We start from the raw sequence: 25,046 nt of genomic DNA on the forward strand, positions 1-25,046 counted from the left end.
CGATGTCTCCGACAATGAAGTTCCTCTTTATTTTGGACCATTTTTGACGCTCCTGTAGCAGAGGTAAGTATTCTCTTGTCCATCTGGTCCAGAAAAGGTCTGACATATACTGAACTTGCCTCCACTTCCGACAGGCATACAGATCTTCCTTTTTGAAGACCCCCGGGGGCATGACTGGCTGTGTTTTCAACAACAACAGGTGGTTCGGAGTCGGGGCTTCGAGGTCATTGGGATCATCTGATGTCTTAGTTATCGGTCGGTCATTAATGATGGCTTCGACCTCACACAGAACGGTTTGGAGTCCCTCGTCGTCAAGCACTTGCTGCTTCAGTACAGAACTGAGTAGTTTTTTAACGGTGCGTATCTGTCTTTCCCAGACACCTCCATGGTGGGACGCAGCCGGAGGATTGAAGATCCACTTAATTCCTGTTAGACCCAAAGGGATTCGGTGTAACTGGGATTTTAACAGCGTATTGACTACTAAACAAATGTTAAGGGCCTGGAAAACTCATTTTAATTTTGTGCAGCGTCAAATTTGTTCATTTTAATAAATATTGCAATTTTTAAGAAACTTTAAAAAAATTTTTAATTTTTTAAGTTTGTCCATCTTTACTTCAGGCTAAAATAAAAACAAAATGCTGGAAATACTCAGGTCAGGCAGCATCTGTGAAGAGAGAAACAGAGTTAACGTTTCAGGTCGATGACATTTCGTCAGAACTGGAAAAAAAGCAGGAAATGGAACAGAATTTTAAGCAAGTGTAGTGGCTGGGAAATGGGGGAGGGGATGAAAGAACAAAAGGGAAGGCCTGTGATAGGCTGGAAGGCAGGAGAGATTAAGAGACATTGAGAGATATTCAAGGCAAAAGGAGATGGTAATGGGACAGGTTAAGAAACAAAGGATGGCTCTAGATGAAGTGTGACTTGTGCTGGCAGAATGAAAGACAGCTGCCCTGTGGGAGAGAAGAACAGATCAAAAATGTGGATAATATATATATGTTATGATCTGAAATTGTTGAACTCTATGTTGAGTCCAGAAGGCTGTAAAGTGCCTACTCGAAAGATGAGGTGCTGTTCCTCGAGCTTATGTTGAGCTTCCGTGGAACAATGCAAGAGGCCGAGGACGGTGAGGTCTGAGTGGGAGTGGAGCGGAGAATTAAAGTGACAGGCCACCGGAAGCTCGGGGTCCCCCTTACGGACTGAATGGAGGTGTTCCGCAAAGCAGTCACCCAATCTGCATTTGGTCTCCCCAATGTAGAGGAGACCACATCGTGAGCAGCGAATACAGTATACTAAATTGCAAGAAGTACAAGTAAATCGCTGTTTCACCTGGAAGGGGTGTTTGGGGCCCTGGGAAGTGGGGAGGTATTACTTCAGGCTTGCCTTTTCCCCCATGTGAGAGCCCCAATCTTTCTTTTGCTCTCTCTAACTATTTTAAAATGTTAGAATTTTATGAGCTTACTCACTTTCTTGTTCGCTGGCTGTGAGAATTCTGCGTTTTGATTGGCTGCTTCGACAGTTTGCTGCAGTTCGAACAAGGGAATCTCCACCACAGTCCGTTGAGTTGAATTGAATTGAAGGTCGAATAACCCGAACTTCTCGACACAGAGATTGAGATTGCAAACTCCTATGTGCGGACCGTACTTCAGGACCAGCAGCAAACACCTTCGCTTCGCTGCTGACCGCAAACTCCGGGTCCCTATATTTACTACCGACAGCTCCTGTGGAGGGATGTATTAAAACCAGGGAGAATACCGAGTATATATTGTGCTCAGCAACAGACCAGGGGTTATACTTTCAACCGGAACAACTTTCAGCAGCAAACTGACTGAAGCGTTGAGTGGTCGATTCTGGAAACATGTCACTACTGACCTAGCCTGACTGCCACGGATTCTGAACAACATCACAATGTAAGCAATTACCACTGAAGTACACGTGAACCTTCAAAAAATAAAATGAGCACAGAGCACACTAGCAAAATTTGACCTCTTAGTAGTTTTTGAAATGTGCCTTTACAATGCCAATTTTAAAAAAAACTTAAGTTATACAATGCAACAATTAATCTCACATAGTAAAACAGCAGTGCACAGTTACATTGTGGCTTTTCTGTTCAGTTTGCAGGAAGTGCTTCATTTATAGTTACCAGATGTTGAATCGTTGCAAATTAATTTACCAAATATGCTGACAAATTCCTATTAGATGTATTAAGTTAATGAATTAAATTACTATTACTATTACATACGCTCTTATTGGGGATATTCCAAGAGTCACCTTGTTAGCACAGAAAGTTCATCCACCTTCATGACATTTCACCAGTTAACAGGCTAACTTTCTGTTGCCCGTTTCCCCCCCTAATTGGCCTGGGTTTTTAATTTGGTTTTTTGCCTCTCCCAGGTGATCACATGGCTTTTGGGTGGGGTGGGGAGAAACGTCCCCTGTAAGCTGAGGGGCTCCGCAGCGCTCCAGCGATCTCTGCAGCCGGCTTTTGAATGCAAAAATTGCGCATGTGTGGTATTTTGAATGACCTGCACAGCGGCGCCAAAAAGAGACAGGGAACATTGGTGGGAATGTACGTATTGTGTTGGTGGGAATGTACGTATTGTGTTGGTGGGAATGTACGTATTGTGTTGGTGGGAATGTACGTATTGTGTTGCACAAGGCATCGCAGTTGTGTGGGACAGGCTGGATGGACTTTCTTTTGGTTTTTTCCTGTCCATCTTTGTTCGTAAAATTTATCTTAGCAGCCTTTGCCATGAGATTTCCTAGTTGAGCCTGGCTGCAGTGTTTCTGTGGGGGGTTGAACAGGATGGCTTCATTGCTGAGCTGCAGAAAGTTCTGGTTTATCCCTGATCACCGATAGAGTGTAGGCGGATACATAATGTGTGTCTGTTAAGGCACTTAGAAGATTGGTCAGATTTATACTGCAAGCAATAATGACAAAATAGGCAAGCATTTTTTCCAGCAGAATACAGGGTAATTTTCCACGAACAAAGTCAACATTAAACACCCCTTAAAGTATCGAACACCCCATTCCTAAAAGCAGAAAATATGGTTTAAATCTTCATTTGCTCCCTCCCTGGACGGCTTTCTCGAGATAGTTAACCCAAATCTTACTATTCCATACACAGACATTGGCACAACAATGACTGCCAGCTATCCTCTCCAGCTTTGTTCCAAAATAAAATGGGTGACTCCTGGATTCTCACCTCAAACACCACAAGTAAATTAAGATAGTGAATGTTTTTCCAAATAATGTACTGTTAATTCATCTACAGTAGAAAACTAATGGAACTGGTATCATTTAATAAATGCTGTGCAAGAAACGGTGACACACCATTATTTTTCTATGAAAATCAGAATAATATTGCCATTTCCCTCCATTGTGGAAAACATTTTGAATGTATTTTACTCTTCCAAAGGCAATGATGTTTCCATGATTGCTTTAATATATCTTGTGGAGATATCACAATTGATAACTGATCAACTGAGGAAATAATTCACATCAAAACAACTCCATAATCCATACTCCAATTTATTTCCTATTTAAAATTGACACCCTCTAACTATTTACACAATGTGTGTTATAAACAAAAAGTGTAATGAAGAGTCATGATCTTTATTCTACTGGTGTTGATAATAACTCGCTTGCTCCATCGCAGCTTAGTTAGAAGGTGAGCACACCCATGGGATCTAAATTGTATCCAGCGGCTCATTATGTACCTGCATACACTATCGGTGATTATGGATGAACCAGAACTTTCTACAGCTCAACAATGAAGCCATCTTGTTTAGCCCCCACATCCAAGCTTCGATTCCGTCCCCTCCTGGAGGATTCCTGCTAAATTTCACTTCAACAGTATGTAGCTTTGGTGTCCTTTTGAATCCCATGTCTAAACCATTACCAAGGCTGCCTACTTTCACCTCCAAAATATCAACTCTCTCTGTCCATAATGCACTCCAACTACTAATGAAACCCTCATTTATCTTTTTATCTGCTCCAGACTCAACTTTTCCAACACTCTTAGCGGGCTCCCAGTCTCCACCCTACATACCAGATCTCTACCTTCTACATCTTAGTCCATCCGAGGTCATGCTCACCTCATCAAACTTCAGCTGCTCATCGTCCCTGAGCGCATCAACTTTAAAATCCTTGTCCTCATCAACAAATAGCTTCATGGTCTGCTCCTCACTCACCCTTCCTTTGCAACTTCCTCCAGCCCTACAACTCTGCTCACATCCTCGACTTTTCCTACTCTAGTCCGCTCTACATTCCCACTTCCCTATGCTCTACCATTGTTGGCAGAACCTTCAATCATCTTATTTCCACACTCTGGAATTCTCCCCAAATGAAGCCTGCTTCATTCTTCTTTGAAACATTCCTTTTCCACTGCACTTTTGGTTCCTTCTTCCAATTCAAATTCCAATCCCTTCTCGAATCTGGCTCCTAACTATAAAGTGCATTGGGACATATTGATATAAAGGCATTATATAAATATAAGTAATAATGGTTATATGTACAGTGTTAATACTAAGCATTCTGATATTCCAGCATATTGCTCTTAGTTATTAGGTAACAAAACCCACTTGTAAGTCCCAAGTGTCTGGTAGACAAAAGGATTGTTTTTAAAAAAAAAAAGAAAATCAGCATTCAAACTTAGAGTGGCAGGTTTGTTAAACTTCATAAATACTGTTCTTACACAATACATATTCCAAATTTGTTCTTGATGAATGCATTAATTTTCACCAACCCCATTGCACTGAACTATATTGCATATAAAACATTAAGTAGTTATAAACATTACCTGCCATGCCGACATGCAGTATAAACCATACCCTCCTCACTGCCTACAACAAAATTGTTGACATCTCCTGTTGGGAAAGCCATGCTAGTGACAGCCACAGGCTTTGACTTGTTGTAAACCAGCTCCATATTCTCCTAATTAAAAAAAAAAGGAAAAAAAAGTTAGCATATAACCTTCAGTTTTTTTTCCTCAATTTTTCTCTCCTGAAGACTTTACTACTTGCTGAGTTATGGAAGGCACCGATCACACTGTATTCATGTGAGAGACTTCACAGGAGGCATTGGGAAGCTGTACAACCATGGAGCATCTTGGATTGCCCTCATCAGACATCCACACTGGTTCACTTCCAGCTGGAGTTCTTGAATAGTAATTCAATCGTGGCCGATTTTCTTTCCTTAATCCAGGTGTGCCGAGGGCAACTGTATGGCCTCGAATGCTGCCATAGAATAGATTAGCTAATTAGTGCAGATTGGGGACTGACCCGGTCTGATGACTTACCTACTCATTAGCTAGACTGACTGAACCACTGAGGAAGCTCTACGTGTCTTAGTTGACTGGAAACTTTACAACTCCTATTTTGTGATGTATCCCAAACTTTGGAGGAAAACAAATCCAAAAATTAAAATCATCAGCATCCAACTGGAAAATCTCCTTTGAAGACTATTTTGTGCTCAACACAAATTTAAAACATTGGGCCAGATTTTCCGACCCCCACGGGTGCGTACAAGGTGTGCACACACCCGTAGGGGCTTCGCAAGTGCCAGGTTTAGGCATGCGAAGCGCATGCACTAAAACCCGGCACTTGCAATCTGTCAAGAATCCTCTTGACAGATCATCCGCATGCCCGGGAGATGAGCCTCCGCGGGCAGGGAGTTGTGCTTTCTGCACAGCTTCGACCCACTGAAAACCTTTAAATATCTTACGCCTGGTAAAAGCAGGCGTAAGGCCTGCTTTTAACAGCGTAAGAGATTAAAAAATTAAAAAATAATTTTTTTCACCGATTTAGAATTTAAAAATACTTTTTAAAAAAGTGTTTATTTTTAGCCCCATAAAAACGTATTTTTTTTTCAAAAAATTAAAGTTTTGATTAAAATATTTAATTTAATGTCATTTTAATTCATTTTAAATGTGATTTAAAAAAAATGTATTTAATGTTTTACTATATTTTTTAAGTGATCCCCATTCATTATTTTGACAGATCCGTGCGTACAGACCTGTCAAAAGTGTGAAGGGGGATTCCCTTCTTTCATTGGTTCCCCGTGGCCCACCTGATCCCAGGGACGCTTGCGAACCGCCTGCGCCCCTGGGATACCTGGACCTCTGCACATTTCGTAGAGCAGAGGCCCAGGATCGCAACCTACGGAGCCAGCAGGTAAGTGCATACATTTTTTCCGATCGGAGGCATCCGCCCGCATGAAGCCTCCTATCGGAAATTCATGCCCTTTATATTCCAAATTTTACAACTTAAATAGTAAATTACAGGACAGAAAAAGATTTTAGTACTGTGTATAGTCTTAACTTAAAACACTGATTTAAAAGAATAGCAGATCTAATTAATACTTGCATTTAGTTTATAAATATTTAAAAATTATGACGACTTTGTTAAATATAATGTTACTCATGTAAATTAGAAAAATATATTCTACCAACCGTAAGGCCTACCAGGATGTCATCATCTGCACTGGTAGAAGGTTGGCAAATATAATGATTTGTTTTGTCAATTTTTGGACTCTTCGATCTACTGTCTGAAGAACTTAATTATTCTGTAAGTATTGATGTAAAATTTAGTCTCTCTGTTATTAGTGCTCTTTGTGGCATATCCTATAATATTATTTTGCCAAGCACTTACTGTAAATCTAAATTCTGGGGAAAACCTGTGCAAATTGTAACACCTTTGGCATTCTCCAAACTCTGATACCAATCGTGACCATCCTATCATCCTTTTATAAGACTTGTTTGGTCTTGTACCGTTTTCCTGCAAAGCTTATAGACCATTTCATGGGCAGGCTTTTACTACCCTACTTTATGTCACAATGGCGTGATTGGAGTACAGATTGCCCAAAAATTCCTGCAACCGGTCAATGACGGCGCCTGCCCTTGCCCGTTTAATCTCCATGATATTTTGTGTGGCAAGTTGCTGGTAGCGCAAGATGGAAATGATATGGCGCCCTCTACAGAGCATCTGGGATCTGAGTGAACAGGACAAGCAACTGTGCATCTCCTTAACCAATGAGATTGAAGGATTGTGAAATGAACCATGCAAGGTCTAAACAAGAAAGTGCAAGTTAGAGTGGGTGAATTCAATGTCAAATCAGGTACAGAAAAGAGAAGGAAAAACAGATCGGATTAAGCGAGAGAGAGAAAAAAGACAAAGTAAAAAACATTCAATTTAAAAAAAAATCTCCAACACACTTAAAAAACCTGAAGGAATGAGACTGCACACTTGTAATAGTTAACACTTTTCACGGTGTTAAAATGGTACTTAGACTTGAAATGACTTGGCCCAGCTTTCTGTGGCGAGCTTACTTCGTATCTATTGTGCAAGTACAGGAACTTCACACCACTCATAACATAAGAACATAAGAAATAAGAGCAGGAGTACGCCATTTGGCCCTTCGAGCCTGCTCCGCCATTCAATAAGATCATGGCTGATCTTCTACCTCATCTCCACTTTCCTGAACTATCCCCATATCCCTTGATTCCCTTAATATGCAAAAATCTATCGATCTCTGTCTTGAATATACTCAATGACTGAGCCTCCACAGCCCTCTGGGGTAGAGAATTCCAAAGATTCACCACCCTCTGAGTGAAGAAATTTCTCTTCATCTCAGTCTTAAATGGCCGACCCATTATTCTGAGACGGTGATCCCTGTTTCTAGACTCCCCAGCCAGGGGAAACATCCTCGCTGCATCTACCCTGTCAAGCCCTGTAAAAATATTGTATGTTTCAATGAGATCACCTCTCATTCTTCTAAACCCTAGATAATATAGGCCTAGTCTACTTAATCTGTCCTCATAGGACAATCCCCTCATCCCAGGAACCAGTCAGGTGAACCTTCGTTGCACTCACTCTATGGCAAGTATATCCTTCCTTAGGTAAGGAGACCAAAACTGTACACAATACTCCAGGTGTGGTCTCACCAGGGCCCTACATAATTGCAGTAAGACGTCTTTACTCTTGTACTCAAACCCTCTTGTAATGAAGGCCAACAAACCATATGCTTTCCTAATGGCTTGCTGTACCTGCATGTTAACTTTCAGTGATTCGTGTACAAGGACACCCAGGTCCCACTGAACACCAACATTCCCCAATCTCTCACCATTTAAAAAATACTCTGCTTTTCTAACCAAAGTTGATAACTTCACATTTCTCCACATTATATTCCATTTGCCATGTTCTTGCCCACTCACTTAGCCTGTCTATATCCCCTTGAAGCCTCCTTGCATCCTCTTCACAACTTACATTCCCACCCAGCTTTGTATCATCAGCAAACTTGGATATATTACATTTGGTCCCCTCATCAAAATCATTGATGTAGATTGTGAATAGCTGAGGCCTAAGCACTGATCCTTGCGGTACCCCACTAGTTACAGCCTGCCAACCCGAAAATGACCCTTTATTCCTGCTCTCTGTTTTCTGTCCGTTAACTAATCCTCAATCCATATTACCCCCAATCCCAAGAGCCCTAATTTTGTTTAATAACCTCGTGTGGCACCTTATCGAATGCCTTCTGAAAATCTAAATACACCACATCCACTGGTTCCCCCTCATCTATTCTGCTAGTTACAACCTCAAAAAACTCCCAACAGATTTGTCAAACACGATTTCCCTTTCATAAATCCGTGTTGACTCTGCCCAATCCTATTATTATTTTCTAAGTGCCCTGTTACCATGTCCTTAATAATAGATTCTAGCATTTTCCCTGCTACTGATGTTGGGCTAACTGATCTGCAATTCCCCATTTTCTGTCTCTCTCCTTTCTTTAATAGTGGGGTTACATTTACTACCTTCCTATCCGCAGGAACTGTTCTAGAATCTATGGCATTTTGGAAAATGACAACCAATGCATCCACTATCTCTATAGCCAACTCTTTTAAAATCCTAGGATGTAGGCCATCAGGTCATGGGGATTTATCGTCTTTCAGTCCCATTAATTTCTCCAGTACTACTTTTTTACTAATACTAATATCCATCAGTTCCTCATTCGCGCTAGACCCTTGGTTGTCCACTATTTCCGGGAAGTTTTTTGCGTCTTCTTCCGTGAAGACAGACACAAAGTATTTGTTTAATTTCTCTGCCATTTCCTTATTCCCCATTATAATTTTTCCTGTCTCAGCCCGTAAGGGACCCACGTTTACTTTCGCCAATCTTTTCCTTTTTACATACCTATAGAAGCTTTTACAGTCTGTTTTTATGTCTCTCGCTAGTTTACTCTCATATTCTATTTTTCCTTTATCAATTTCTTGGTCCTCCTTTGCTGAATTCTAAAATCCTCCCAATCCTCAGGTTTACTGCTCTTTTTGGCAGCATTATAAGTCTCTTCTTTGATCTAATACCATCTTTAACTTCTCTTGTTAGCCACGGTTAGATCACTTTTCCTGTGAAGGTTTTTGTGCCTTAAAAGGAATGTGTATTTGTTGTAAATTATGTATTAATTTTTTTAATGCTAACCATTGTCATACCTTTTAATGTAGTTTCCCAATCTACCTTAGCCAATTTGCCCCTCATACCTATGTAGTTTGCTTTGTTTAGACTTAAGACCCTAGTTTCGGATTTAACCAAGTCACTTTCAAACTCAATATAAAATTCGATCATATTATGGTCACTCTTCCCTAAAGGCCCCTTTACTACAAGGTTATTAATTAACTCTTTCTCGTTGCACAATACTAGATCTAAAATAGCCTGTTTCCCAGTTGGTTCCTCGACATCCTGATCTAGAAAACTATCTTGCATACATTCCATGAATTTGTCCTCCACACTATTACTGCAAATTTGGTTTGCCCAGTCTATATGTAGATTAAAGTCCATGATTACTGTATTACCCTTGTTAATTTCTTGATTTATACTCAGCCCTACATTACAACTACTGTTTGGGGGCCTATAAACAACTCCCACCAATGTTTTCTGCCCCTCGCTGTTTCTTAGCTCCACCCAAACTGATTCTACTTCTTGATTTTCAGAGCCAAGATCCTTTCTTTCTACTGTCTTTAACGCATCCTATATTATCAGGGCTACCCCTCCTTTTCCATTTTGCCTATCCCTTGTAAAAGTTATGTATCCTGGAATATTTAGTTCCCAACCTTGGCCACTTTGCAACCGCGTCTCTGTTATGGTAATTAGATCAAACCTGTTAATTTCTATCTGTGCTATTAATTCATCTATTTTGTTGCGAATGCTTTGTGCCTTTTGCTTTGACTTATTTCTCTTTTTCCCTGATGTCACCTTAGTCACTGATGCCTTATTACCTTTGTTATTCTCTCTGTCCCTTCCTGACCCACTCTGCTTATTTTTACCCAAAACTCTACTCTGCTCTAGAGTCTTGACATTTCCCTCGCTGCTTTTAAATTTACTCTTTTGTGAATCCTCCCACCACCATTACTTTAAAGCCCTGTCTACTGCCCTGGTTATTCGGTTTGCCACTACACTGGTCCCAGCCGGGTTTAAATGGAGCCCATCCCAACGGAACAGCTCCCTCTTTCCCCAGTACTGGTGCCAGTGCCCCATGAGCCAAAACCCTTTCCTCCCACACCACTCTGAGCCACACATTTAAACCTCTAATCCGTTTGTCCCTATGCCAATTTGTGCGTGGCTCAGGTAACAATCCAGAGATTATTACCTTTGAGGTTCTGCTTTTTAATTTGGATCCTAGCTCCTCAAACTCCCTCAGCAGAACCTCATTCCTAGTTCTACCTATGTCGTTGGTTCTTACGTGGACCATGACAACTAGATCCTCCTCCTCCTCCTATGCCAAGTTCTTCTCCAGCCGCGAGGAGATGTCACTGGCACCGACGAGGCAACACAACCTTCTGAACTCTTGGTCGCAGCTACAGAGAACAGTATCTATCCCCGTGACTATAGTGTCCCCTACCACAACTACATTCCCTTTCACTTCCCCCACTTGAATGGCCTCCTGCACACGGTGGCATGGGCAGCCTGCTCATCCATCCTACAGGCTTTTCCCTCATCCACACAGGCAGCAAGAACCTCATACCTGTTGGACAAGGGCAAAGGCTGAGGCTCCTCCAGCACTGCACCTGGGGTCCCCTTACCTGCCTGAGTTGCAGTCACACCCTCCTGTCCCTGACCACTAACCAGACCTGTACCACTATCTAAACTAAGGGGTGTGACTGTCTCCTGGATTACAGTGTCCAGGTAACTTTCCCCATCCCTGATGTCCCACAATGTCTGCACCTCAGATGCCAGCTCAAAAACTGAGCTGAATTTCCTCAAGATGCAGGCGCTTACTGCAAACGTGGTTGTCCGGGATCACAATGCTCTCCACAAACTCCCACATGCTGCAGTTGCGGCACACCGCCTGCACTGCCATCCTGATATGACCTTGATTTATTTAATTAAATTTGTAATTAGGTAGCTTAGTTTACAGTGTAGTTTCTTGACTACTTACTTGATCTAGATTAAGTTAACGGTACTGCAATTAAATATCTACTTGTAACTACAAGTAGTGTAGGCAAAAAGCAACAACTCCTTCCCTCCTCTTCGAATTCCCACTTTCTAAATTCCCAACCAAATCAAGTCCACTCCATTTAATCCCTCGATGCATTTGAATGAGAAGCCAGATAGCGAGATGCAGTTTTTGCAGAGGTATTGGTGGAGTGGCGCATCTCGGACAACAACTTCTCGATTTCCAGGTTTAATCATTCATCTGGCTTCGCCTGAAGTTGCTGTGGCACTTAAAACATGGTGAGAACTATCAGCCTTGCTGTTATTTTGACAGTAATTTTGGGGCCAATATCATTTACAAGATAAATGGAAGAGCTATAAAAAGATCCTTTTATGCAACACTGAAAAAACATTTTAAGAATAGAACTTATATTTTGCATTAAAAACACAAACAAAATAGCAACATACGGCTCGACTTGTATGTACTTCATCCAAGTACAACAGACCAGTTGAGATCAGGATACAGCTATGGCAGCGTTTGAAAGATCAACATTTTTATTCCCCTTTTTGCGGTTACCCAATGGTTATAGAAATTATAGAATTATATTCAATGTATAGTTAAAATACAATTTGCATTTAATAGGCTATGTACCAATGAAGCATGGTTTCAGTAGCATTAGGAATAGTGAAATTGTTGCTTAAAGACCAACTTTAGGAAACGAATCAGTAAACCAAAATACACAGCGGTTTTCGCTGAACACACATCACTGAACGTTCACCACCGACCTTAATGATCCAGTGACTAGATCAGATTTCATTCATCAGAAACCTGCTGTTAAATTAGGAAAATGTTACTAAAAGGTCCAATAATAGGAAATTCTCAGATTCTATTGAAAAGGCAAAATCTTCATGAAAAAATTATCATGTTGAAGATGCGGAGGGAAGACATAGTGGCCAGAAAATCCATTTTCATGACCCCTACTTCACACTCAAAATCATATATTTTAACATCATTTACTTCTTTGTGTTCGACGTTGTCTACAAATGAAATTTGAATACTTTTTCAAACAATGTCCCTTTTAGTTTCAACATACAAAAGAACACTATACAGAGAAACTCCTGAAATATGGAAATCTGTCAACCTACTCTTCCCTTTGTAAGCATTTGAATAAAAAATATTCCATACAAAAGTTCCCCATCTGTTGTGCACATATTAACATCCTTCTCATTTGCCAGTGCAGATGCTACACAATGTCTTAAACAACTGCACAGCACACAATTGTTGGATTTTTTTTTTTTTTTTTTTTTTTTTTTTTTTTTTTAAGGGATTACTAGTCGATCTCTGACATGCACATGGGGGGGGGGGGGGGGGGGGGGGGGAGGGGGAAAGAGAGAAACGCAGCAAAATGAGCAGCATGCCCGTCCGGGAGCAGCAGCAGGCAGGCTCAGCCTATTTTAAACAGCCGAGCCTCATTAGCAGACTGCCAGGGCACTCTGCCCTAGCCCTAAACTTCCAACTTTCTCTACTTTCACTCCCATCTCCCCTCGTGCCCTCTCCAAGCTAATCTGGTCTATGAAACCCACCTTCTGCTCTCTCCTATTCCTTCTGTCTATTCCTATTAAACTGCTGTCCACCCTGTAGTGTCCGTGTGTTGATAAAGACACTGAAGACAGGAGTTGGTTCATAGGTGTTTACTAAGCAAAGTCTGGGGGGGGGGGGGGGGGGGTTCTAACGGATATACACAATATACAGGCTTATATAGCCCGAGTGGCCATTACCGGCATTACAGCACACCTGGGGCTCTTAAAGGCACATACACTACAATTCCTCCCCTTTTAGCTAACCAGTACATCATATTTTAAGTAATTATTAATTACATGTTATAAGAAAAATAATATACACATTGCTGTAGTTAATTAATTATAAGTCAGTCTCTCAGGAGGCTTCCTGACTCGGTCCGGATAACGCCTCGGGGGTGTAGTAGTTTCTGGTGGTGTAGTAGGTTCTTTTGGCAAGGCTGATTCGGCTTGAATGCCAGTGTCGGGTTCATCGGGTTCCAGTGTCACCGGATCGGAGGTAGATATGGGTATCTCTACTTCATCGTTAGACGTATAGAGTTGTGGTGTAGGTTGTCCCTTATGATTTGGTCAGCATGGCGCCTTATTATGCTTTCTCCGATGTCCACGGTATACATCAGTGGTCCTAGTCGTGTGCCGATAGTTCCAGGCTGCCATTTCTCGGTACGGTAGTCCCGGGCCAAAACTTGTTGACCTATCTGGAAGGTTCTAGTTGGCCTTTCATTCATGCCTTGAAACTGCCGGTTCTCCACGTCCCTTCTGATGGTGGGCTTGACCAAATCCAGCCGGCATCTTAGGCTTCTATTGAAGAACATCATGGCGGGAGTTTGGTTGGTAACCATATGTGTTGCATTCCTGTATGCGAATAAGAAGTTATCCACCTTGTGCTGAAGTTTTATGTCTTCATTACCCATGGCCTTTATGGCCTTCTTGAAGGTCTGGACAAACCTTTCAGCCAATCCATTGGTGGCGGGATGGTATGGGGCAGACGTGTAGTGCTTAACCCCATTGTTTTTTTAAGAACTTTCTGAATTCTTCGGACACAAATTGCGGTCCATTATCAGAACATATCTGTTCCGGCAGCCCATTCCTGGCAAATATGGTCCTTAATACTGTGATGGTTTTTTCCGTGGTGGTGGAGGGCATCTTTATTACCTCCGGCCACTTGGAGTGTGCATCCACCGCGATTAAGAACATTGAGTCCATAAATGGACCAGCAAAGTCGATGTGCACCCTTTGCCAGGGAGATGAGGGCCACTCCCATGGATGTAGAGGGGCTTGTGGTGGAGCGTTTTGGACCTTCTGGCATCCTAGGCAGCTCTTGGCCATTTCTTCGATGTCTCCATCGATACCTGGCCACCATACAAACGCCCTAGCTAGGTTCTTCATTTTCACTCCACCCAGATGCCCCTCGTGAAGCTCCTTTAGCACTTTATCCTGGAGTTTGGGTGGAATCACCACTCTGGATCCACACATCAAGGTTCCTCGGCACACTGACAGCTGTTCTCTTCTTTGCGAGAATGCCGGCAACAGTGGTTCGCCATGTGCTGGCCATCCCTTCACTGTTAAATCGTAGACCCGAGAGAGAGTCGGGTCATTTCTCGTCTCCCTTTCAATGGCAGAATTTGTTACTGGTAGACATTCCACTATGGTAGAGTGGAACATCTCTACTGGGTCTACTGTAGGTGCCTCTTCTACCGTTGACAACGGTAGGCGCGATAAACCGTCAGCATTCCCATGCTGTTTTGATCCTTTGTATTCTATGTTGTATTGGTGTGCCCCTAGAAAAAGGGACCACCTCTGTAGCCTTTGCGCTGTCATAATGGGAACACCCTTTTTAGGGTTGAATATGGAGATGAGGGGTTGATGGTCAGTCAACAAGGTAAATTTTTGTCCGTGTAGGTAATGGTTGAATTTCTTCACTCCCCATACCAGGTTGAGTGCTTCCCTGTCGATTTGGGCATAGTTACGCTCAGCTGAGTTTCATGAGCGTGACGCAAAAGCTATCGGCCGTTCTGAGCCATCAGGGAATTTATGGGATAATACTGCTCCTATGCCGTAAGGGGATGCATCGCACGCCAGTCTGATTGGCAGTGATGGGTTGTAATGAGCCAAAACTTCTTCGGATGTGATTAAGTCTTTGCATTTATGGAAGGCATGTTTACAGTCTTCGTTCCATTTCCAAATCACTCCTGTTTGTAGAAGTTCATTAAGAGGGTGTAGAAGAGTTGATAAGTTCGGTAAAAATTTATGATAGTAATTTATGAATCCCAGGAACGACCTTAATTGTGAAACATTTTCAGGTGCTGGGGCTTTTATGACCGCTTCAATTTTTTCAGGTGACTTATGCAACCCTTCCTTATTAATTATGTGGCCACAATATGATATCTGATTTTGGAAAAATTCGCACTTGGGGCGATTTGCTCGTAGGCCCCGTTCTCTCAACCTAGTGAGCACCTGCTCCAAATTGGCACGGTGCTCGTTGTCGTTTTCTCCTGTTACAAGGATGTCGTCTAGGTAGCATTGAGTCCCCGGAATCCCTTGGAGGACTTGCTCCATAGCTCTTTGCCAGATAGCTGGAGCTGATGCTACTCCAAAAACCAGTCGATTGTACTGGTACAGGCCTTTGTGTGTGTTTATTGTGAGATACTTTTTAGAGGCCTCCTCAACCTCCATCTGTAGATATTCCTGTGCCAAGTCAATTTTGGTGAAACGTTTCCCTCCGGATAGTGAGGCGAAAATATCTTCTATCCTCGGAAGAGGATACTGTACTGTGTGAAGGACCGGGTTTACAGTCACCTTGAAGTCTCCACAGATGCAAATTTTTCTCTGTTCTTCAGATTTATCATTATTCAATGCTTTTTTCATGACTGGAACGATGGGTGTTGCCCATTCGCTCCAATCTATTTTGGATAATACGCCTGCCTTTTCCAAATTCTCCAGCTCTGCCTCGACTGCTGGACGAATTGCGTATGGCACCCATCTTGCCTTAAAAAATTTGGGAATTGCTGCATCTTCCACTTTTATTGAGGCGGTGATGCCTTTCAAGGTTCCTAGTTTCTCTTGAAACACTTCTTTGGCGTTGGCCAAGATGTCTTTTAATCGTTCAGGTATGATGTCATCATTGTTTTTTTTCTTACTGGTCACCGTCAGTGCCTGAATGGAGTGCCAGTCTAAACGTATCTTTCTGATCCATTCACGTCCATCTTGTAGAATGTATAAATACAACTTTTGTATTTCTTTGCCGTTGTATACAACAGGCACCCTTATTTTTCCTTTGGGGTATACTTTCTGCCCCGTATATGTTTTTAAGATAATGGATGTGTCTTTCAGAGGTATATGCGAAAATAGCCTCTCGTAATCACGTCGATTTATTACGGTTAGAGCTGATCCTGTATCTAGCTCCATTTTAACTGGGGACCCTGCTATCGTGAGGGTAACCCAAATGGTTTGGTAATCATCTTTGGCAAGTACATTATGTAATTTGAGACAGCTTAGTCTCTTGTTTTCGGAGTCGCTATCGCTCTTCTGGTCTTCGGAGCTACTGTCCGTCATCATTTGTACCTTCCTGTACTTTCCTTTATTGATTTTTTTTTTCTGTCTGTGGATTTATTTTGTCCAGATCGGCATACCCGTGCAATGTGTCCAATCTTTCCGCATTGCCTGCATGCTTTGTCCTTGAACCAGCAGTCCCTCTGGTTATGGGTGGATCTGCCGCAGCGATAACATCTTTCGAACCCCTGTGTCATTTCATGGGTGCTGAAGTCCTGTGTCTTTTGTTGTATCTCTGCAGCTCATCTTGCTGCTGCTTCATATGATACAGCCATACTGAAAGCTTTGTCCAATGTTAAATCTTTTTCAGAAAGCAGCCTTTTTTGTGTTCCTTCACTTAAGAGACCGCAAACGAATTTGTCTCGAAGATAATCTGCCAGTCCTGCCCCGAATTCGCAGTAATTTGATAGCTTTCTTAATTCGGTTAGGTAATCAGCGTTACTTTCATTCTTGTGTTGATTTCTCGAAGAATTTGAATCGTTCCGCTATCAGCAGTGGTGTTGGGTTTAAGTGCTCCTGCAAGGTATCAACAATTTCTTTAAAATTCTTGTCCTTTGGTTTGGCTGGAGTGATTAAATTTCGTAACAGCCCGTATGCCTTTGCGCCCATTAGGTTCAGCAGTACTGAAGCTTTTTTTTCATCTTCTATTCCATTTGCAGTGCAATATACCTCTACTCTTTCCACGTATGTGGTCCAATCCTCTATTTCGCTATTAAAAGCATCAATATTGCCAGACTTAGGCATTTCAGAAAAGATATGGCGCTTCCCGCGCTTTTCTTTCTTTTCTGCAGCAAAGATATGGCGCTTCCCGCGTTTTCCCGCCGCTGCTGCCGATGACAACGCTGTTTCCCGCGGTTTCCGTTCTTTTTTTAATTTATTTTTATTTACAGTTGGAGACTCGTTCCCGCCGGACTTTCTCTTCAGGTCTGAACGCTGACCTGCTTGCCGCGCCGGCCGTCTCCCGAGTGCTCCCTCCCAGTCCGTTATTGCTTGCCTCCGATTTCGCTGCCTGTCTCAGCTGTAGAGCCAGCCACTGGAGCCCCAGCCTGACGCCCAGGAAGGATTAGCGCAGTACCTGCCACCAGCTTGGCCAGCTGGTGAAACCACAGCTTCTCTCACTTTCTTGAGTCTTCTGGACGCCCGAGGAATCGATGTCCTTGAGGTGCTGCCGAATTGCAGGTAAGTCCGTTTCCACTTAGTCGCCACTGTAGTGTCCGTGTGTTGATAAAGACACTGAAGACAGGAGTTGGTTCATAGGTGTTTACTAAGCAAAGTCTGGGGGGGGGGTTCTAACGGATATACACAATATACAGGCTTATATAGCCTGAGTGGCCATTACCGGCATTACAGCACACCTGGGGCTCTTAAAGGCACATACACTACACACCCAATCAATGTTTCCTCCAAATTTTTCTTGTGTGCAGTACTTTTAAATTCGCTACGCCGCACCTTCTCGATTGCTGCGCGGCCGCGCACGTGCACAGCTTACAGAGAACACTGCACCCAACTTCCCTTCATGGTCCCCATGCTAGCCCAGATTGAAAATGGTTCCCTCTTCTCGGGTACTGTCCCCCTCTCCCCACTCCCCTGTTCAAAACTGCCATCATCGCCTCCTCAAAAAAAAAAAAACCTTGGCCCCTTTGTCCTTGCAAACTACAGACCCCTCTCCAAACTTCCTTTCCTCTCTAAGTCCTCGAACATGTTGTCGCTTCCCAAATTTGTGCCCATCTTTCCTACAACTCCATGTTTGAATCTGTCCAATCAGGTTTCAACCTCACCACAACACTGAAGCAGCCCTGATCAAGGTCACAAATTACTGTACATCCTATGTGACTATGACCGTGGTGAACTATCCTGCCTCATCCTTCTCGACCAGTTGACCACACCATCATCCTCCAATGCCTCTCCTCTGTTGTCCAGCTGAGTGGTATTACCGTCACCTGGTTCCACTCTTACCTATCCAATCGTAGCCAGAGAATCTCCTGCAATGGCTTCTCTTCTCGCCCCCGCATTAACTCTGGAGTCCCCTGAGGATCTGTTCTTGGCTTCCTCTTATTTCTCATCTAAATGCTGCTCCTCGGCAACATCATCCGAAGGCACGATGTCAGGTTTCATATGTACGCTGACACCCAGCATTACCTCACTACCACCGCTCTTAACTCCTCCTCTATCTCTGTATTGTTAGACTGCTCGTTGGACATCCAGTCCTGAATTAGCTGAAATATCCTCCAATTAAACATTGGGAAGACTGAAGCCATTGTCTTCAGTCCCCACCACAAACTCTGTTTCCTAGCCACCGATTACATTCCCTTCCCTGGCCACCATCTTAGGCTGAACTAGACTGTTCACAACTTTGGCATCCTATTTGACCCAGAGCTGAGTTACCAAACCCATATCCTCTCCATCAGCAAAACCGCCTACTTCCACCAATGTAACATCACCTATCTCCGCCCCTGCCTCAGCCCATATGCTCCTGAAGCCTTCATCCATGTTTTTGTTATCTCCAGACTTGACAATTCCAATGAGCTCCTAGTCAGTCTGCCATCATTCGCCTTCCAATAACTTAAGTTCATCCAATACTCTGGTAACCGCATCGTAACTGGCACCAAGTCCTGTTCATCTGTGCTCACTGACCTACATTGGCTCCCATCCACCAATGCCTCGATTTTAAAATTCTCATCTGTGTTCAAACTCTTCCATGTCCTCGCCCCTCCCTATCTCTAACCTCCTCCAGCCCCACAACCCTCCAAGATCTCTGCGCTCCTCCAATTCTGGCCTCTTGTGCATTCCCGCTTTTCTTTGCCCTATCATAGAAAGTTACAGCACGGAAGGAGGCCATTTCGGCCCATCATGTCCGCGCTGGCCAACAAAGAGTTATCCAGCCTAATCCCACTTCCCAGCTCTTGGTCCGTAGCCCTGCAGGTTAGAGCATCCCAAGTGCACGTTCAAGTACTTTTTAAATATGGTCAGGGTTCCTGCCTCTACCACCCTTTCAGGCAGTGAGTTCCAGACCCCCACAACCCTCTGGGTGAAGAAATTTCCCCTCAAATCCCTTCTAAACCTTCCACCAATTATTTTAAAACTGTGCCCCCTGGTTTATGACCCCTCTGCTAAGGGAAATAGGTCCTTTCTAGCCACTTTATCTATGCCCTTCATAATTTTATACACCTCAATAAGATCTCCCCTCAGCCTCCTCTGTTTCAAGGAAAACAGACCCAGCCTATCCAGTCTTTCCTCATAGCTAAGATTCTCTACTCCCAGCAACATCCTTGTAAATCTCCTCTTTACCCTCTCTAGTGCAATCACATCTTTCCTGTAATGTGGTGACCAGAACTGCATGGAGTACTCTAGCTGAGGCCTAACTAGTGTTTTATACAGTTGAAGCATAACCCCCCTGCTCTTGTATTCTTTGCCATGGCTAATAAAGACAAGCATTCCGTATGCCTTCTTAACCACTTTATCTACCTGGCCTGCTACCTTCAGGGATCTGTGGACATGCACTCCAAGGTCCCTTTGTTCCGTTACACTAGGCAGCCATGTCTTCAGCCGTCAAGTCCCTAACCCTGGAATTCCCCCCCTAAATAAATGTCTCCGCCTTTCCACTTCTCTGTCCTTTTAAGACCCTTCTTAAAACCTACCTCTTTGACCAAGCTTTTAGTCACCCGTCCAAATTATCTCCTCCTTTGGCTCAGCATCAACTTTTGTCTAATTACGCTCCTGTGAAACACGTTTGGGAAGTTTCACCATGTTAAAGGTGCTACATAAATGCAAGATTTTGTTATTGTTACACATTTAAAGTTGCATAACTCTAGAATTGTTCAGCTAAAGTTAAATGAAAGAACAGCTCAGGTTAAATCCAGTAATGCTAACTCTCACGAATTATTCACAATACGCGCAATTTTTTATAAAATTTAACACAACTCGCGATTCAACAGTGAAATCTTGCGGGGAATGACGCAATGAAGCTGGGCGGGAATTGAACAGCATGACAGTACTCCGATTAGTCAGTGCACAGCAGCGCCGCTCAGCATTGGCCATGGAGACTGGAGCTCTCCCCGGGGGCACACGCTTTCTTATTGTTAAAGATGGACAGACGCTGTTGCTGGGAAAGATCAGCCTTGCCTTGCCTTGCCTGGCATGTGTGTGTTAGTGCTGCCGCCGGCTCACACTGGGCTGCTCATTGTACAAGGTAGAGGTGCACCGTGATTGCAATCCACCTCATCGAATGGTCCGCCATCAGGTTCCGCCCCTTCACCGCGCTCATTGGCTACTTTGCAGGCAGCTCCGCTGAGCCCTTAAAAGCGATTGGCTGGTTTTGCAATCAATCATACAAACAGACCACCATAGTCGCTGCTTTTGAGGTAATCGAAGCGCTGCAGGGTGGGAGCAGTTGATTAGATTCGGGTTTTGCACAAACAAACTAAATTAGAGATGTAACGGAGGGATGTGTGCTTTGTAAATATTATTTATATTGGGAGAACAATTGGACTTGTTTTCACCCAGTTGAATTCCTATGTCCCATTTATAAAGGGAAAAATAATCTCTAACCAAGATTAAGGTTGCATTGGTTTAGAATTTAAGAGATCTCAAGGATCCCTGGATACAAAAAAAAGGGAAGTAAAACCCTGAAAACATTTAGCAAAACCAGCCCAAAGCTGGAAAGTGCAAGTCAAGGTGGCCTCTTAAATACTGTAGATCCTTCCCCCATTTGCCAATTGTCTTGGAACGTACAATACATGTGCTGCCCATATCTTTCCCCTAAGGTACAACACCAGCATGAATGTGGAAGGATGTCCTTAATAGATTGTATACGGCATTGGCAATTTTTGTTATGAATACAATGACCCGGAATTTCAGGTCGGCGGCTAAGCACAAGGGAGCTAATTGATGTGCTATGGCCTGTACAGAGAAAAGCCTCAAGGAGAATCGCTATAGGAGAAAACAACATGCATTCAAGTGTTGGAATGATCTCAAGAAATCATTCCTCACACAAAGAGGTAACAACACTTGATTCAAGTCAAGCCAAATGGCCTTGCCCATCCAGAGTTATCTTGTTTTCCATATTTTTTGAATGAGGAAGAGAAGGAGCATTAGGAAGGAGGATGAACAGTATTCATGGATACACATAAAACAACCTGCAGCCATAGGAGTGAAAAAGAGGCACTGTACTATTTGTGTTGGCTGCAATTCCCAACAGCTATCGCCTGTATTCCAAAAGACACTGCGTTAACTGCAGCTGTGGAGTAGAAGGCAATGCTGCTGTCCGTTCACCCCATACTGGTCTGCCATCTTTCCCGCAATTCCATGTTTGAACCTCTCCAATCAGGTTTCGGCCTAATCAAAGTCAAAAGTGATGTCCTCTGTGACTGTGGCCATGGTGCACTATCCCCCATCTCTTTATTTCAGTAGCGTTTAACATGGTTGACCACACCAGCCTTCTCCAGCGCCTCTCCTCCGTTGTTCAGCTGAGTGGGAATGCCCTTGCTTTGTTCTACTATTAACTATCCAGTGGTAGCCAGAGAATTTCCTGCAATGGCTTCTTACCCCTGCCATTACCTCTCGAGTCTCCCATGGGTCCATCCTTGGCTCCATCCTTTTTCTCAACTATATGCTGCCACGTGGTGACAAAATCTGAAGACATGACGTCAGGTTCTGCATGTATACTGATGACACCCAGCTCTATCTCACCACCACCTCTCTCGACCCCTCCACTGCCTCTGTGTTGTCAGACTGCTTGTTCAACATCCGGTCTTGGATAAAATACGAATTCCTCCAATTAAACATTGGGAAGCCCAAAGACAGTGCCTTCGGTCCCCACCACAAACTCCATTCCCTCGCTACTGATTCCACCGCCCCCCCACCGGCCACTGTCTCAGGTTGAAATAGACGGTTCACAACCTTGGCATCCTATCTGACCCTGAGCTGAGCTTCTGACCCCATATCATCTCCATCACAAAGACCACCTACTTCCACCTCCACAAAGTTGCCCGTCTCAGCCCCACCGCTGCTGAAAGCCTAATCCATGCCTTTGTTACCTCCAGACTAGACTATTAATAATAATAATCAACTTTGTCATTGTTGGTGCACAAGTGCAGTACAACGAAATGTAGGCTTGCGGCTCCCGAGAGTGTACATTTAGATTAAGACATTTAAACATTCAACATTCATTTGGCTTGTAATACATTAACATAAACATAATAAAGTGCATTGGCAGATGTGCAGGCTTTAGAGTTTATTTGTGGAGTTCAGTAGGATGACAGCCCTGGAAAAGAAGCTGTTCCTAAATCTGGTCGTTCGGGTGCGAATGCCTCTGTAGCGTCTCCCAGATGGCAGGAGGGCGAACAGACTGTGGCTGGGGTGGGTAGGGTCTTTGATGATGGTCCGTGACCTCCGTAAACAGCGTTTCTGGTATATGTGCTCTATGGTCGGTAGCCGGGTGCCGGTAATGCGTTGGGCAGTTTTGACTACCCGCTGCAGGGACGACCATCCATGTCCCAACCTCAATAAACTTGAGCTCATCCAAAACTCTGATGCCCGTATCCTAACTAGCAGCAAGTCTCTTTCACTCATCACCCCTGTGCTCGCTGGCCTACATTGGCTCCTGGTCCACCAACACCTTGATTTTAAAATTCTCATCCTCATGTTGAAATCGCTCCATGCCTCACCCTTTCTTATCTGAACTCGGTAGTGTTAGCGCTGTGTGTTCTCTGAACTCGGTAATGCTGCGTGTTCTCTGAATATGGTAGTGTTACCGCTGTGTGTTCTCTGAACGCGATAGTGTTAGCGCCGTGTTCTCCGAGTACGGTAGTGTTAGCATGGTGTGTTCTCTGAACTCGGTAGTGTTAGCGCTGTGTGTTCTGAGAATACGGTAGTGTTAGCGCTGTGTTCTCTGAACTCGGTAGTGTTAGCGCTGTGTGTTCTGAGAATACGGTAGTGTTAGCGCTGTGTTCTCTGAACTCGGTAGTGTTAGCGCTGTGTGTTCTGAGAATACGGTAGTGTTAGCGCTGTGTTCTCTGAACTCGGTAGCGCTGTGCGTTCTCTGAACTCGGTAGTGTTACCGCTATGTGTTCTCTGAATACGGTAGTGTTAGTGCTGTGTTCTTCGAACTCGGTAGTGCTAGCGCTGTGTGTTCTCTGAACTCGGTAGTGTTAGCGCTGTGTGTTCGCTGAACATGGTAGTGTTAGCGCTGTGCGTTCTCTGAATTCGGTAGTGTTAGCGCTGTGTTTTCTCTGATCTCGGTAATGCTGTGTGTTCTGAATATGGTAGTGTTACCGCTGTGTGTTCTCTGAACTCGGTAGTGTTAGCGCTGTGTGTTCTCTGAACTCGGTAGTGTTAGTGTGGTGGTGTCATAGAAACATAGAAGATAGGAGCAGGAGTAGGCCATTCTGCCCCTCGAGCCTGTTCCGCCATTTAATGAGATCCTGGCTGATCATCCAAATTCAGAACCCTGTCCCTGCTTTCTCCCCATATCCCTGGATCCCTTTAGCCTTAAGAAATATATCTCACTCCTTCTTGAATATATTTAATGAATTGGCCTCAACTGCCTTGTGTGGTAGAGAATTCCACAGGTTCACCACTCTCTGGATGAAGAAATTCCTCCTCATCTCGGTCCTAAATGGCTTACCCCTTATCCTTAGACTGTGACCCCTGGATCTGGACTCCCCCGCCATCGGAAACATCCTTCCTGCATCTAGTCTGTCCAGACCTGTTAGAATTTTATAAGTTTCAATGAGATCCCCTCTCATTCTTCTAAACTCTAGTGAATATAAGCCTAATCAACCCAATCTCTCCTCATACGTCATTCCTGCCATCCCAGGTATCAGTCTGGTGAATCTTCGCTGTACTCTCTCCATGGCAAGAACATCCTTCATCAGATAAGGCGACCAAAACTCCACACAATACTCAAGGTGTGGTCTCACCAAGGCCCTGTACAACTGCAGCAAGACATCCTTGCTCCTGTACTCAAATCCTCTCGCTACGAAGGCCAACATACCATTTGCCTTCTTAACCGCCTGCTGCACCTGCATGCTTACCTTCAGCGACTGGTGCACAAGGACACCCAGGTCTCGTTGCACTTCCCCTTTTCCCAATCTATTGCTATTCAGATAATAATTTGTCTGCCTGTTTTTGCCACCAAAGTGGATAACCTTGCATTTATCCACATTATAAGTACTGCATTTGCCATGCATCTGCCCAATCACCCAACCTGTCCAAATCATACTGGAGTTTCTCTGCATCCTCCTCACAGCACACAGCAGTGTCCATACAGCAGCTCAAACAATGAAAAACCAGTCAACTCGAGGCACCTTTCCATATGCAAAGATGAGGTATGGTACTTTCTTATCCAGTCATTGCGATTTTGTTCAACGTATACATACTGAGTGCGCCTCAGGGTGTCATTAAACCTTTCTACCAGTTGGTGGAACACAGCTACTTTACCTTGTACTATTACCATAACTGGGACATTAAAATTAGCAGCCTTGTCAGACTTTTCT

At 43.6% G+C, this 25,046-nt stretch overlaps 1 protein-coding gene across 5 annotated transcripts in view; it reads right to left on the reverse strand.

Moving 5' to 3' along the window:
• The window catches only part of dync1i1a (dynein cytoplasmic 1 intermediate chain 1a), a 281,234-nt gene that overhangs the window by 41,281 nt on the left and 214,907 nt on the right, over positions 1 to 25,046 (reverse strand). For all 5 annotated transcript variants that reach the window (XM_085988332.1, XM_085988335.1, XM_085988333.1 and 2 more), the window contains one exon: positions 4,800 to 4,933. In XM_085988332.1, the coding sequence (XP_085844458.1) occupies positions 4,800 to 4,933 (134 nt within the window). The remainder of the gene's footprint in view (positions 1 to 4,799; positions 4,934 to 25,046) is intronic.

Source organism: Somniosus microcephalus, chromosome 5 (assembly GCF_052327205.1).
Source record: "Somniosus microcephalus isolate GS21.2 chromosome 5, FLI_Smic_1.0, whole genome shotgun sequence".
Classification (NCBI taxonomy): domain Eukaryota; kingdom Metazoa; phylum Chordata; class Chondrichthyes; order Squaliformes; family Somniosidae; genus Somniosus; species Somniosus microcephalus.